Below are 16,575 nucleotides of genomic sequence, written 5' to 3' on the forward strand. Positions count from 1 at the left end.
ACGCTCCTCTGGGATGTATTTAAATGGCGCGAATACTAGATGGTGCTTAGGGGACGGTCGGTCGTTCCTCCAGTGTCCTGTCCCTGTACTTAGCTAATTGCTCGTTTGGATAACAAATACTTGGTCGCAAAAAACAAGTTTAATTTCTATTATACATCACCTTTAAAATATACTAAGAATGAGTGTTAAGGGCTATAAGCTGCTTTAAGAATCGAGTTTTGAAGCAAGCGCATGGGAAAACTTTAAGCATGTAATGTACACTTATGTACTATATGTTACATTGCATACAACAAGGGATTACATGCACTCGAAAGCATTTAGCGTTTTTTCTGAAGTGCAAAGTTAAAGTTAAGTATTAAAGAGATCGCAAACCGAAAGAAACCTTCCCGCCATCATCAATCCAACCAATGCCTTTCCATCTACATATGTAGCCGTCGAAATAGTTGGGCTCCCCGAAGGCGGACTGCAAAAACTTAGTATGGCTTGGCGTTAATGCCACATTAAAAATAAAATTATCTTTCTACGTCCTTACGTAGACTAACTGTAAATGTAGAATAACACTTCAAATAAATCTTGATATAATAAAGAGTTTTAAATTAACTATTGTTAGATCCATTTATTAATTAGATCCTTTTTTAATTATTATAACCGAAATATTTAATTTGCTATTGCATATAAAAATACAAAAGCAATCTTGGAAATGTATGTAACAGGCAGAAGGTCCCATAGAGGGACAGTAAGAGATAGAGAAATAATTTTCTTTCGACACCACTTGTTATGTTTTCACACAGATCTTAAAAATTTGGTTGCGATCGGATAAAAGTTTTTTAAAAAATGCAAACGGTTCTTCGTAGCTTTGGCTGATAATCTGGTATATTTAATACTCTATGGTATATTCTAAATGTAGTACTATATCAATATACTAAATATAGCTTCGGTATTTTTGTGAAATTTAATCAAGCCCACTCAACTGTTTTTTTTCTTACTTCTTATTATATTGAATTTAATTTACATAGACAACAAAATGTAAAATGCATAATTATTTGACATATTTATGTTTAAACAATTTACTAATATCATACATACATTTAAATTAGTTTACTATCTTTCTTCTTGCTCAGTACAATTAATTAAAAAAAATTTTATTACAAGTTGAAATAAGCTTTTTATGTACATGGCAATGCTTAATTGACAAAAATTTAAAGATTCAGGGTAAATCATGAATATTGTAGATTAAATAAGGAATTGGCTAAAGAGCATGACAAAAGTATTACTTTACAATTACGTAAAAATATGGAAGGCGGGGAGACTTGTGAATGAAGAAGAATATTTTTGTGTATGATAATTAAAAGGCAAAATGAAGTATGAAATCAATAAAGAGAGAGAATATTGAACATAAACTGTATTTTCACTTAGCCATCGCAGGCTTTAAATGCACTGAATAATTAGTACAACATTTAATCACTGGCTCATATACAATTCTGTTCTCCCACTTTCGGTTATGCTATCCGACTCTTCCCGCCATTTGCTCGACTTACACGTGCTGGGAGTGGAAAGCAATAGAATGAAGAATTCACCACTGTTTATAGGCAATTATACCACACTTCTCTACCGGTCTCTTCTGCCACAAAACGAAATAAAGAAAATTTATATGTTTTCTTTGGTGATTATTGGGGCTTTGAGCGTTTGTCAGTTCAGTCTTGTGAGGTCTTTTGAATATATAAAACGTGTCGAGCTACAATTCATTCAAAACATATATTTCCATTGACAATATATCAAATAATTAATATCTAGCCCCAGGATGCTGTGACGGGCTGGTGTTTGCGAAAATTAATAAAATAAACCATAAAATTGATTTGGTGTATAAAATTAAAAGGAGCTTACGCATTCGTTTTATCAATTAGTATCAAGAAGATGCAAATTAGTGAAAAGCAAATATGTAAAAGTGAATATTTTGCATATGGCTGCAATTTTGTGCAAACTGTAAACGATTCGTTAAATGCATTTCCCATATAAATAACATATAACAACAAAAAATAATACATTTAACACAGCTAATGCTATAGAAAATTCGAAATTAAATGTGGTAAACGGAAATGAGTCTAAATAACTCCACATTTCAAACAGCTTTTGTTGACATTTGGGATTTTAATGAGTTTCAATTAAAAATCGTATGTGAAATGTCAGAGCACATTTAACAAGCAATATTAAAATTCCATATCAAAGAAGAAAAGGGAGAGTGTGTGTGCGAGACACAAAGAGAGTGGGAGAGGGCACACAAATAAATCAATCAATTAAAATTGTAAACGAGGTAAATTTACTCATCATATAATTTATTAATTAGTAGATTTTTCCGCATTGGCAACAGCTGGAGCATTACCGTCATCATTCGAATCGAACTCATTGACTCCATTGCAAACATTCACATTGACTCGCCACTGTAAACGATTGCTTTCAATATCCATCAAACTTTACAATCACACGACATACTTTAATTACTAAATTGCACCAATCGATTGAAGCGAGTTGAGTTTAATAATTAAGTATACGCCGGGTACTTTCTTATGACTAGCAACATCTTTTAGTAACGGAGTTTATATTCTTTAGTGAGCAGTAATATTAATTAGAGAAAAAAGGGTTTTCTTATTTGACCTCAGACATGAACTTTGCCACCTTTTGTCATTATACCCGTAGTTATTATAAAACGGCTTTGACTAATATGCTCCTAACAATCGCCTCTACACATTACGTATCAAGTTGCCTTCAAAAGAGCTTGACCACCAAGCGCCTTGACTCGTGTCCATTGAGCTCACTATACTCGAGATATACAAAGAGATAGAGCAAGTAAAACGAGAGAAAAGTGTAGAGAAATATATTGCAGCGAGTGAAATTGAACGCCAAACGCTCTCCCCATGCCCAATGATGGGCTATCGCATTTTAATGACCTACTTTTTGAGCTCAAGACTATTTAAGTTTCGTTCGTATTGGTTTGCTCTAATTCAGTGCATTGTAAATCCCAGAGGTAGCGCAATTAGTATTTCCAATACATCGCGTATTGTCAAGGAAAGAGTTCCAACAAGCTTGCGGGGCTTCGCCAACGACTTGGACCCCCTTCGAATGGTGTGGCGTACCCCGAGTGCCGAGTGTAGTTTACAGCAACTACAAATCGAGACAAAACAATATGCGAAAATAAATATGCATGTGTAAGGAGAAAACGTTGCACAGGCAATGAAAGTCATTACCCACGATGCGCAACGAAAGCAAATTTCGAAAGCCCAATTGACAGCAGTTGAGAGGCCAAAGACAGCATGGAGCAAATATTGTAGTACAAATAGTAGCAAAACAAAGAAAAATAAATGCAAAATAAAAGGAATAGAATTAGCGAACGTGTCTGTAAAATTCAATTCAAGGCGTTAACAGACATTAAATGCATTTCGAATTTGGGCCAGCACCTTGGATATGTGCTAAGAATGGAAAATAACAAACTTGGTCAAGGAAACAATTTAAAATGCGTGTAAGCAATAAGAGAGGATAAACACATGACTGACGTTGGAAGAATGTGGTCCCTCTGAACTCATTAAAAAAAAGTTAATCATATTGAACTTAATAATATTTTATTTATCGACAAGTATTCCTTTGGTTAATATAAAATATGTACGCCTTCCGGAAGTCTCTTAAATTACAATAGACAACAATTTCAACAGCAAATTAAATTCAATGCGAACAACATGCGAATATGTCCCACAGCGTTATATTTATTAATTTATAGGCGCATGTGTCATACGGGGTTGGGTAGGCATTAATATGAATGCATAATAGGAACATAAAATTCCAAAAATATTTTGCCAAGATTGACCCCGCCTGTGTATTGTGATCCCATGCGCTTCGGTGTATGTGTGTTGGCAGACATTCATTGTCTTCTACTTCAACCATTTATTCATTTCAGCTTCACATCCACATCCAATTCCAGGCCCAGGGCCCTGTCCGAAGATGGACACACGTATACACAATCTAACACTGCCAACGCCAGCCGCAACAACAATTATGTCCACGTCAGCAGCAGCAGCAGCCGCAGCAACAACGGCGATGGCCGCTGCGATGTCTAGGGCCACAGCAACAACAAATGCCCCAGCAGCAACAACACTGGAAACAACAACGACATCAACTGGACCAGGCACATTTTTTACATACAGCATACCAGGCATGGACATCGCGCCGGGACCATTTATATTCACCTACGTTAGTGAATTTTTATCGCTTATCACGCCGGAAGAATTGCCGCTTGGTAAGTCCTCAGTATGGCCCAAGAAGTCGTCGGACATGTAGGATAAGAGAAGGGTCAGGGTTACTCTCTGCCAGGGTTTGTATGTGCCAGCGTGGTCTGTGAGTGTGTTGGTGTCAAGTTTTGTCGGCCTGCCAACGAAGAGAGGGAATTGAATGCCGTTTTAAGCACAGCCTTTGTAATAACATCCAAATATCATTCATACAAATTTCTCGTACGTATTTAAAATAAAAATCGGGTGAAGCTTTTTTGATTTATATTGTATAACGAAAACATACATATTTATCTAGTTTGTGTCAAATTAAGTTGTCGAAATAAAACGATAGTACAAGGGGAAAAAAGCAATATCACTTGTATTTGAGTGTCATCTCAATAATATACTTACCCAAAAAATTTACATTAAACACCATAAGGTCGAGTAGTTTTCCGTCTATTATATTAATTTAAACGTGATTAAGAAATAAATGCAACAGACTAGGTATTGAATCTCCTACTTATCTCCTTACTACGGGTCTTTAATTGATTTGGCTGTCAATTTGGTATATTAGCGGGTATCTCACAGTCGAGCACATTTGACTATAATCTTCGTACTTGTTTAAATATATTTTTAAATAAGTTTCTTTTAAATTTTTAACTACATAAAGGCTTTGACTTTGTTTTTTTTTTGTTTCGTTAAGTAAATTTAAAAAATGGATAAAATATAATATAATATTGTTCTTGGTTTTAAAATATTTACTTTGAAAATATTATTTGGCAACAGTTGGAGAGTGTGAATGATTGACGTTTGCGTCTCTTGTCCATTCAAGCATTGCGAATGCCATTTCTGTCCTACATTGGATTAAATTATGACACTAAATTCATCTGGCGTATGCTTTATAGCTTTTACATATATTAAGCCGTGTACTACACGAATTTTCTTTCCGCCGCTCCCCTATCTAAAATGCAAGTCATTTTACTGTCCACAAAAACTAAAGAGAATGTTAAACATGAGATTGAAGGAAATCTGTAGTTGATTTAGAGCAAAGTCAGCGTAGACAAAGCTTTTTGGAAATTCAAAATGAAGAATTGAAAATTATATATCAAAATTAAACAACTAATTGATAGTTGGATAGTTGGCGGTGCAGATGTCCAATGAGCAAAAGCTTGATAGTTTTATGAAGAAGTATGGCGAGGTCGAGGAGATAGCACGACAATATTTGATGGCCAACAACTGGGTTTTGGAGCAAGCAAGCCTTAAATATGAGGCCGATAAAGCCAACCGCATTGTACAGAGTACCTCAGAAATAACGACGGACAAATCAAGTGCTAAGAACCAACACTCTAATAGCCGGGATGAGCAACCGGAGACGCACAACGATGGAGCATCTGACAGTTCTCTTCAGAATGTGCAGATTACAAAGCGAGTGCAAATCGATGACTCAACTCCGGCCCTGACCACCGTCGATAGCGATCGCAGTATGCGTACCTGGGGACATGGCGTAAGCCTGGGCAGTGCTCATCCCATCAATCCCCCGCCACCACGAAATACGGGGCAAGACACCGACTCTGAGCTGGACGAAAACGAGCACATTGTTGTGGTGCTTCACCTTTGGTCAGAAGGCTTCTCGCTGGATGATGGCTCATTGCGACTCTACGAAGTGCCCGAAAATGAACGGTTTCTGCGTGCCATAATGCGCGGCGATTTCCCCTATGAGATGCGGGAGCTGGGGCAACGCATTGAGCTCAGTGTCCAGGATCACACCAACGAATCCTATCGTCAGCTATCTCGCAAGCAGTTCATGGGCTCAGGTCGTCCTCTAGGCACACCAAACCAGCAACTAGAGCCCGCACCCTCAACCCAAGTGCTATCCACAGAGGAGCAGCAGCATAATCAAGAGCAATCTGCCGAGCATGCTCTGGCTCTTAATGTGCAGACAAATGTAACGACCATCCAGTTCCGTTTGGCCAATGGAAGTCGAATTGCCGCCAACTTCAATCGCACACACCAAGTCGCTGATCTCTATAGATATGTGCGCATAGCTAGGCCCCAATATTCTAGTGTAAACTTTATGTTAATGACCACATTTCCACGGCATCCGCTCCTCGAGAGCGATTTGCGTACCTTATCCGAGGCTGATTTGCTTAATGTGGTCGTCATCCAACACATTAACGAAGACTAAATGACAAATATAAAAACTCTTTTACAAAAATACATAAATTATGTATAATTTATTAGTTATTTTAGAGGTGTTTTTACATATTTCTCCGGCTTAATATGGCTTTAAGGCTGATAGTCTAAAATTTAAATCAATTGAGAGATACATATGTGGAATTAAAATAGAAAGTCTAACGTAAACAACCGTAAAAATGAAATATGAGGGTCTTTAATTACAAAGCAAAGCAGTCCGAAGGCAGTAATATAGTTAAAATATACCAAATATTCCGAAATCTATGTGTATAACAGCATAATACTGAACTCAAAATATATTTTAGAGAACAGCTGCAGCCGTTTTTTACAATTTAAAATAATTTTTTTTTGTGCGGAAGTTGACGTGGCAAAAATCTACGAAAAAAAATAAACTTTCTTTGTGTGCAACATATGCAAAAAATTCTGGCACTTATAACTTTTATAGTCTCTGGGATCTAGATGTTAATGCGGAGATGCCTTCTTCCGCCTGTTTCTATTTGCTCAAAGTTTTGGGTAGCAAGTCGAAAAACTCAAATCCCAAAAAAGACGTTTTTATTATTATGCGCATTTTTAATGAGTTTAATTTAAATAAAAAATCATAAATAAAAATGGTTTTCATTTCATTTCATTTTAAAATAATTTTAACTAAAATATCTTTTGAGCAAATGGGCCCAATTACATTTTTATTATTATTCTTATTATTATTATAATTAATATTATTTATTTATTATTATTTATAGATAATATGCTCTTATAATTTTTAAAAATTTACTATAACGAATATTCTCAGATTCTATACGGGATGTACTACATAAGAATGGTAGCCTAATCGACTTTGCCTCTAATGTGAGTATTGGGTATAATACAGTTTTGCTTTAGTCATCAAACTGAAAACACTTTCCTTGCTGTAGGCCATTAAAATCGAATCGGGCTTCATCGCACTGATGAGCATATTTGCCATACTGGCTTTAGTGCCACTGATTGCCACCTGTGCTTGGTGCTGCGGTCGTCGGAGCACACAGGATGAAGTGGACCTCATACGGAACGCCCCGGTGCACATTCGCGACGAATCCTTGGAGGAGAGTCTGCGATGTCGCAAAAGTGCTTCGGTGGTCACACTTTGGATTGTCTTCATACTGCTCACGTAGGTTGACCAATGCAATGGCAAAGTTGTAAAGTAGGACAAGTAATGTTACATAGATCATTGAAGTTAACTCTATTTTGGGGTATTTTTCAGGCTGAGCGACCTTAGCATATTTTATGCCAATAGTCGGCTATCGACAGGGATTGAGATGACGCCGGAGATGGTCAAGTCGGCGGTGCACGACGTCGAGGTTTTTTTAAAGGATACGCATCTACAAATCAAACACAAACTAGATAATGGCTTTCATGTTTCCGTCGAGAAAGTTGTCAAAGACTTGGAAGGTCAGTGGGTGCAAACCGAGAGCGCAAAAAAGTTTTCGCAATGCCAACTTTATGACCATTGCCGTTGTGCATTTTTATTGCTTTCGACTCATTCATATTATATGTAGCATGCCATATATGCCATACCAAAACTTTGTGCATTTCATTCTGAATTATTGCAGTTAGTGTACTCCTTCCGACTCCTTTCCCATCTCCTTCTCCATTTCCAACTCCCTTTCATGTGGCCAGAATCTGAATTTGTTCTATGTTCTCCTCTATTCACATAATAGACGTGGATGTTCTCCTTGGCGAACCAATTCAAGCGGAAATATCTGCACACACTGGCCTCGAGCTGGCATATGATTCATTGACAACACTTAGCCTGGGTAAGTCCTTAAGGTTAAGTGCTCCTTCGCTCCGATTGTTTGGCCCAGCACCATGAACGTAGTCTTGACCCAAATGCCTTTTGTATTGTTCGACTGAACGAGGCTATACAAAATTGCATAGAAATGGATTAAAATCACATAATCCAAGATTGTGCAAACTACAAGACAAGGTCTGAGGTTGCGGATTCAAATAAAAAATAGATTGTGCTGTATTGTGGCAAACATCAAACACTCAAAATAATACTCCACTCTGCGAATGCTGCACAGCCAATGGTAAATATATCGAAGTGCACTGAGAAAAGCAATTGTTTGCGCCCAATTTCATTATGAGAGTGAAAGACTTGAGAGGATGCAGCATGCTCCAAAGCGGAATCAGAAGTCGCTCTATAAAAAAAAAACTGGCAACAGACATAGTACACAGGCTGAGCTGAAGCTGGAGCTGGCATTCGCATCCGGAGACAAGTTGACACAAGCACAAGGACAGCACGAATGTCAAGACGACAACTGCATTATATTTTCACACAATATGTAATTTAGAGCAGAACTCTGTCTACCAACCCGGACCACCCTTCTTCTGACTTCTGGTCTAGCCCCAAATAAATATGCTACAATAATATTTTCATGGATTTTGTCGCAGCGAATGCGGAGCTCATTTATCGCGTCCTTATGCTTCAAGAGACCGTCGGACGCGCTCTGAAGCTCTCCCAGGAGGCAGCCGCCCGCATGGAGGAGCTACAGATACAATTATCCGTGCTGCAGCGCCAGTGCACGTACCGAGATCGTCCGCTCTGTGACACATTGCGTATACGCAGCTTTGAGGAAAACGGAGTTGTCGATGCGCTCAAGACGGTGAGTTGGCCAGAGTTCAGAGGTCAGAGCTGGTTCTTTAATTCACCATTCACTCTTGTTATTATTTGTACTCTCACTATCATAATGCCTTTTTATACCCGCTACCAGTAGGGCAGAAAGGTATCATAACTTATGTAACAGGAAGAAAGAGATATCTCCGGCCCCATATGTATTCTTGATAAGCATTAATAGACAAGAATATATAGTCATGTCCGTTTGTCTGTCTATCCCTATGAACACATAAATCTATTATATTATTAGTTATGAAACTATAAATATTTCCGACCCCACAAGCATAGTTTTAAAGCAAATAAAAATAAATACACTAAAGTATTTATAATACCTGAACATTTTGTATAGTTGCGTCTTAATTGCTTTGGTTGGTATATTTAGTTTTTTATGGTATATTCGGAATGTAATAGTATATAGTATTAGTACACCAAATGGAACTTTTGCTGTATTTTATTATTTTTTGGTATATTAATTTAGCATTCTTTCGATTTTATTGCAAAGTGTAGCGGGTATCTAACAGTCGAGCACACTCGACTGTAGCATTCTTACTTGTTTCATTCAACATTGTCCTATACTTTATTTGGTAACAATTTGTCAGCTGCAAGAGGACCAGAGCATCTTTCGCATGCGATACTTGGGCGAAATTGAATTTGGTTCCACTGTCAAGAATCTGACATCGGAAGTTGGCGTCTCACGTTCAATTTTCAGCAATTTCCCGCAACAAGTTAAGCACGATACAGCATATGAACGAAACTGTAAGTCCAATCAAGACACTAACAGATGAAAACATTGCGAATTATAATTTTATTACTGCAAAAGTAAACTAAAGTCCACTCGTTATCAGCACGTAACACACAAAATATTCTTGACAAATTGAATGTAAGAAAATTGCAAAGTTTTGCCAAGAAAACAATGTGTCCAGCTTCCAACATATTCCAACAATCACCTTTAGAAATTACTCCAAGTGCGTTGTCGCTTCGTTTCATTTCCTTTTGTTTTGGCCAGCAAATTCGATTTTGCTATCAATTAAAGTGTACAATACAATCAATAACACACGATAGGACAGCTGCCAGCACTAAATATAAGTGGCAACATTTTCGAGCCATGCAATTTCTGTAATAATCAGAGAGTTTTCACTGGCTTGTGCTGGATTGTGATTGCGAATGTTGGAGGTGGGCGACAAGTTTAACACAATATTAATTAATGTCAACGGGGCCTCGATACACAATACTCAATGCTCGAACACTAATTGAATTGCCAAACTGATCCATCCGCAGATACGCTGGAGCAGCTGGCGAGCATAAGGCACAGGACGACAGCCAATGCCCAGCTGTTGACATCGACAATTAATGCGTTGCTGGAGCGTCTGGATCGAACGTGGCCAGCACTGGAGCCGACTTACATAGAGCTTAAGGAGTGGGCGAACACGTACTGGGGCATTGGCTGGATTGCCGCCATGGTCATCGTTTGGGTGCTGCTCTTTATGCTAATGTCCTACTGTTGCTTCCTCTGCGAGTCGAACGCCAAGTCCGGCATTGTCTTCTTCGTTACCGTCTTGGTCATTTGCCTGGGCAGCATTGGACTCACCTTCTATGGGGTCTTCTCCCTCGCCATTGGCGGTAACGTCGAGGTCTTCCTCTGTCGCTCCATCCAAGGCCCCAACTACGAGATGCTGGGCAAGCTATTCGATAAGCCCGGCTATGTGTATGCAGCAGAGCCCCAAACAGGCATCATTGGAGAGCTCCTTCGTCCTGCTGGCGTTAATCGCTCCGTTGTCAATGTCAATCTGGGCACAGCACTCAGGTGAGTCGCAGCTGCTAATAAAGTGTAGAATGTAAACAGAGAAAAACTACGTTCCAAATTCAAAAATTCAAATAATCGAATGTTAGTCGAATATTAGTCAAAAGTTAACTAAGAATATGAATTGATTTTAATTAAAAAAATATTTGCAATCGTCATTCTTGAAAAAAGACTGTGTAGCGAACTTGAATATAAAAATGATTCTAAATATTAGTATACATTTTTAAAAGAAAAATTAAAGAATCTAATATTTATTTTCCCTGTTTCTATTTTACATTATCAAGTTGTTTCAAGTTTTCCAACATATTTCATACTTACTTATTTAAGCTTCTGATAAACCAAATAGAAAATGAGTTCATTCTGAAATTCTTAAGCCAAGAATGTAAAATTCTTGTATATAAATTAAAGAATATATTTTCCTAATAATTTATAATTTAATAATTTTAATTTTAATAATATCACGATTAATATTTAAAATATCGTTTTAATATGTATTAAATTTTATATGTACAATATGAATTTTTATACTGATTGTAAGAACGTAGAGACTTAATATATTTTTTTTGTTTTTAGAACTTAATTTTTCTCTATGTATAAAAATATACGAGTACTAATATGCGTCTGCTTAGATTTCCCAGATTCCCTTAACCCGATAAACCAGCAAGTAACGAATTTGATAATCCAATTACTTTGATACTGTACGTGCCTGTAATTTTGATAGAACACTTCCCCAAGTCGTACCTCTGCCACCAAAATGAACAATTAGCTTTTTGAAAAGTGTCGCAAGTTAGAAGACCTTATTGACATGTCATAGGTCAATGTTTTTGCCTCGCCCATGCTTCAGTGAATGTTGAGAAGCTCACATGTTTGTAAGCCATAAGCCGTGCTTAATTACCCCAAGACCAAACAGCACTATCACAAATTTACACTAGGTATGTAAATTCCAAAAGTGGAAATAACTGGCAACGAAATCCTGTCACTGCCCAAACACTTATTATGCCAACCGCAATGCACACTCCCTGCCGATACTGAAGACTGGAGACAAGAGCCTAAGGACAAGAAATTCGAGACGAGAGACTTTAGATTGCAGTTGAGACAGCCAAGCCGCAAAATTGTGAAAGCCCTATGAGTTTTGTTAGCCGCACATGGCACTCAATTTTACGCAGAATAGCCCGTTGTAGCACCACAGTCCATAGCCACAGCCCTGTACTAGCCACACCCTTTGGCCGTCGTTGCCGTCGTTGTCACAAACACACACACACACACACACCCACAACCACACGACCAGCACTTGTAGCCACAAATTTTAAGCCCGATTCCAATTATCTGCACAGATACAAATGCGCATGCATGCGAGCGTTGCAGAATATGCATGACCGCATATTCTTCCCCTCCTGCCTGCTAGAGGCCACACGCCACCCGCCACCCCCTTGCAACACTGTATAAAACTGTCGTATGTGTGTGGGGGAATGTGTGTGTCCGGGATTTTGGAGCAAAAGCAGCCCGAGCTGAACGTACATTGAAACGGAAAAGTAAACCAAAAATCTCTTCTCATTTCTTTGCAACTACAACGAACACCCAATAACTCACAACTTTGTGCACTCACACTTACACTCGCACTCGCATAACAATGAAATACACAACACAAAACACAATAACCAATGGCAACCATATCGATGATTGACACACACACACACACGGCGTATACGTAATTTGCTGCGTAACAGGGGCTGCGAACAAAATCAAGCATCGTACAATGTCTTTCAATTGGATGCATTCGTTAATACAACCAAAATAGCCGACTTAAAACAATTCCCGAAAGTATCAACGGCCATCGATGCCATTTCGGTATCGGAGCGAACGCTCCTCTCGCTGACCCAATCTATTCAGAATATTTTGGAGAACATGTTGCAAACGTCCGCTTTCAATCTGACCACGTATCGGAACAGTGTTGGCGCACCCACGCCCGAAAAGGATTTGGCAACGTTCATTGATCAAATGCAGCGCGTTGCCCTCCAGGTGAGTTAGTGCATTCAATTAGAAGGTTCCTAATTATACCTAAAGGCGCTTAAATTGAGATCGGGTATCGGTCAAGAATACAAGGGAGAGCATGTGTTTAGTCCCAATAACTGTGCATTTGCAATCACTGTAGATTCAAGATGTGGCCACTTCGTCCCGCATGACAACTTTGGGCAGTCGGTCGAAACGATTGCAAGCTTCGATACTGCAGCCGCTTGAGAATCTGCAGAATGAAATACTTTACCATCTGACTGCGTTGGAGCTGCAGAGAGATCCCTGGGCGAAGCAGGTTAATCAGACACTCAATCACTTGAAAAACATTCAAGGATATTTGGAGAACAAAGCTGGGGAGATCTGTCACAATCTGACGCGCGTCTATACAGAGCGGTAAGTGTCGAACATATATACATACACACACAAGCATGCACACATATGAAGAAGCACTTTTCAAAGTTAATTGCACTGAAATCTCTGAGTGATTTTGTATGGAGCGACTACAGTTGAATCAACACTCCCGACTCCCATCTATGTACGTCTCGTCTGTGGCTGGGCAAGCCAAGAGAGCGTGTCTGTATTTCCATTTGTGCATATGTGTGCTAACATTCGAGTGTGTGTTGCTCTTTCAATGCCAGGCAAAACAACAAACAAATAAACAAACAAATAACCCAACAAACAAACGAGCAAACTCAAGTACAACTGGTAGAACAACTGGCAACTGGCAAATGGTAAATGGCAAGTGGCAACTGGTACATAGTTTTGCAGTTTTATCAGATAATTGAAAGTCGTAATCGTTTGATTAAGTTTGCCAAGTGTCATGATTGCATCTCTTCTTCCTGTGCTCCACTTAATGTTCTACTCTTTCTGTCTCTCTCTCTCTCTCTCTGTTTGCAACTTGCAATTCGCCTGAAGAAGTTTGGCAACAAATAACAAATAAAACAATCGTTGAAAGATGCATTCAGCAATTCAGCATTGAGCTCTCAATATCGAGCACTTTAACCAATTGAATTATTGTTTGTTTGGTCAACACTGCTCTATTCTGCTTTCACCACTCAACAGCCTCAAGACATACCTGACCAGCAGTCGTGCCACAATGGAGTCACAGCTGGGGGATACCACAACCAAGTGCCGTCCGTTCTACGATACGTTTGATGCCAGTCGGATATTTTTGTGCCGCAATCTGGTGGACTTTGTTAATGGTCTGTGGTTCTTTGTCTTTCTGACCCTGTTGCTCTGGGCCATTGGCACACCAGTTGGCCTCAATCTGATCACCATACAGACGCGACTGAATGCCATGTTGCTGGCACAGAAGCGTAACAAGGGGAAGCAGCGCAGGAGTGACAGAGACAGTGAACGGGACCAGCGAGGAACTGGCACACGTGGACGCCCGAAGCAACGGACGAGCAACGCTGGGAAGCGAGAACAGCAACGGGATCGAAGCACTAGTAGTGCAACAGCACGCTCCCGACCACCATTGTGAGTGACCAGAGGCAAATGAAGAGAAAGACAGTAATAATTTTGTGATCCACAGACGACGCACTGCCACTGAGGAAACTTTAGACATAGCTGACGAGGACTCCACGCCATCGAGACAGCAGCACCAACAGCATCATCACCCACAACAGCAGCGGCGACAGGAGTCGGAGCAACGTGAATTGGATCGTGAGCGAGGACGTGATCGCGAGCAGCGGAGCCGAGAGCGTGAGCTGAGTCGGGGACGAGAAATGGCGATGACCCCAGTTCGAAGTCGCCAGCAGCTGTAAGTAGACAGTCAACAACACAAGATGCAGCTTAGCGGCACATCATCACCATCTTCAGCTCATCTCAAACATTTCATCTATGCCCTTGATTAGACGTCGCGCTGAACCAATGCCCGAGGATGACAATTGGGGTTCATCCAGTGCACCCAGTAGAGCCAACTCCAATGAGCGCGAAAGCAGTCAGTCTAGAAAGATCATCAACATTTGGCAGTCGAGAAATAAAATCAAGGCACCGATGTAAGTTGAGCAAGGAAACCCTCCCATCTCCATTTTTCACCTAGGATATTCTCTGTTGTCGTTGTTGCTACTTGGTGCTGCCGCAGTCGCCGCCAAGGTACTGAGGAGCTAGACTTTGAGGATGAACAGACACAGCAGGACAGCGGCTGGAGGGCCAAGTCCAGCGCCAGTCCCGAGTTGCGGCAATTCGAGAACCGTCGCCAACAGCAGCAGCACCCGGACAATCGATCCCAATCGCAAGCTAAGCCCAAGTTGTAAGTGTCTCAGAGAGCGTCAGTTAACCGTAACAGCCTCAGCCTCTAGCGACACAATACTTTATTCAAGGCGTAGTACGAATGTGGACAGAGCTAGTAGCCAAGTGGCACGTCGTCCGGTCACGCCCGTTCTGAGCGTCAATCCCGATGTGCCAGCTGCCGTGCCAATGCCCCGAACGCCGATGCGTTTGAGGAGCAAGGTCTCATTGACAGCCCGAGCCGTGCAGGATATTGTGAATAAGCGAAGCCAGCGCCTGTGAGTCATCCATCCATCCAACTCAACAGTCAATCCTGGTCCCAAATCTTGATCCACTTAAGACTAGTCACAATCAGTCGCTGTCATCTCCGATTTGTAATACCTGATATTTCCCATTAATCTATGTAGAACTGAGTTAACTCATCTCACTATTCCCCATAGCCAACGTACTGGTACCGATGAATTTGATCTGGATGAGAGCGATACCTACGGTACTGGAGCACATCTGGACGCGGACGTCGCTGCGTAAGCAAAATGCAAAAGGCAATTCATGCTCTGAAGCAAACATTTGATTTCTCCCTTGTTCATTCTAGCGCACGTCGCACTCCGCCACGCAGCGCACCTCCGCCTCCACCGCCACCGACGACCGGGATGAACAGGTTCTACCAACGTTATTGAACATTTATCGAATGAGTTTTGCTTTTTGTTTCTCTTTTGGTTTTTGATTTCTAATCGAATATTGAGCTCTTGACAAGATTACCAATCCAAGCGCATACAAATTCTTATGTGTTCACAGCGACAAAGACTATATAATCTGAACCTAACCGAAAACTCAACCTTTTTTTCTTGTACCGCCAACCGTTTCGTTCCCCAACAACCCATCGAAATAATCCAAAATCAGAAGTGGCGGCGAACGCACTGTACGTTGGAACGAAGAGGAGGATTTTGTCTTCGAAGATGCTGATTCACCTACACCAAATCGCCATTGAGAGCCCAGCTTGCTAATTAAGATATATCTTTTGTATTTCAACATAACAATATTTTTGATTTATTAGGATGAATTTAGTCTATTCAGTCTAGTCTACGATAGTATCAAGCTTTTCAATAATTCTTAAGCATTTAAGTTGCGACTAAATCACAAATAAAGAATGGTGCAACAATCACATACGACATACAAAGTATATACTAAATAAAATGTATTTTTAATTTAATTCGATTCCCAAAGAAAGATCTGAAACTATTAAGATACTTGATTCTATAGAAAGTGAGTGATTGGACCTACTATATCTATTGAAAATCGTTGACACCCAAACATTAGTGAACTAATATAATATTTAAGGTTTCATTCGGGGCTTCATTACATTTGTTGTCAAACTGGTTTATTTTGCACTTTACCAAATATTCGTTTCGATATGTTGCTTAGTATTTTAT

The 16,575-nt window shown here is 39.8% G+C and overlaps 2 protein-coding genes across 5 annotated transcripts; both read left to right on the forward strand.

The window, feature by feature from the left end:
• The first annotated feature begins 3,990 nt into the window (after nt 1-3,990).
• LOC132788773 (prominin-1-A) lies at nt 3,991-16,334 on the forward strand. 4 transcript variants are annotated; one of them, XM_060796340.1, is made up of 18 exons: nt 3,991-4,285; nt 7,240-7,295; nt 7,361-7,593; nt 7,687-7,874; nt 8,144-8,239; nt 8,877-9,088; nt 9,699-9,855; nt 10,378-10,903; nt 12,628-12,919; nt 13,053-13,306; nt 13,976-14,392; nt 14,448-14,675; nt 14,770-14,913; nt 15,000-15,167; nt 15,238-15,423; nt 15,586-15,669; nt 15,738-15,803; nt 16,046-16,334. In XM_060796340.1, exons 1-18 carry the CDS (start codon nt 3,991-3,993, stop codon nt 16,131-16,133), a joined length of 3,690 nt encoding a protein of 1,229 aa, XP_060652323.1. In that variant the 3' UTR covers nt 16,134-16,334. The 4 variants fall into 4 exon arrangements, with proteins under 4 accessions (XP_060652323.1, XP_060652322.1, XP_060652324.1 ...); XM_060796339.1 differs by having other exon boundaries at nt 15,941-16,133; XM_060796341.1 differs by lacking the exons at nt 14,770-14,913; nt 15,000-15,167; nt 15,238-15,423.
• Nucleotides 5,295-6,628, forward strand: LOC132792940 (NSFL1 cofactor p47). Its single transcript, XM_060802479.1, has one exon. The coding sequence runs from the start codon at nt 5,407-5,409 to the stop codon at nt 6,439-6,441; it is 1,035 nt and encodes a 344-aa protein (XP_060658462.1). The 5' UTR covers nt 5,295-5,406; the 3' UTR covers nt 6,442-6,628.
• Nucleotides 16,335-16,575: the final 241 nt, after the last annotated feature.

Source organism: Drosophila nasuta, chromosome 3, assembly GCF_023558535.2.
Source record: "Drosophila nasuta strain 15112-1781.00 chromosome 3, ASM2355853v1, whole genome shotgun sequence".
NCBI classification, from domain to species: Eukaryota; Metazoa; Arthropoda; class Insecta; order Diptera; family Drosophilidae; genus Drosophila; species Drosophila nasuta.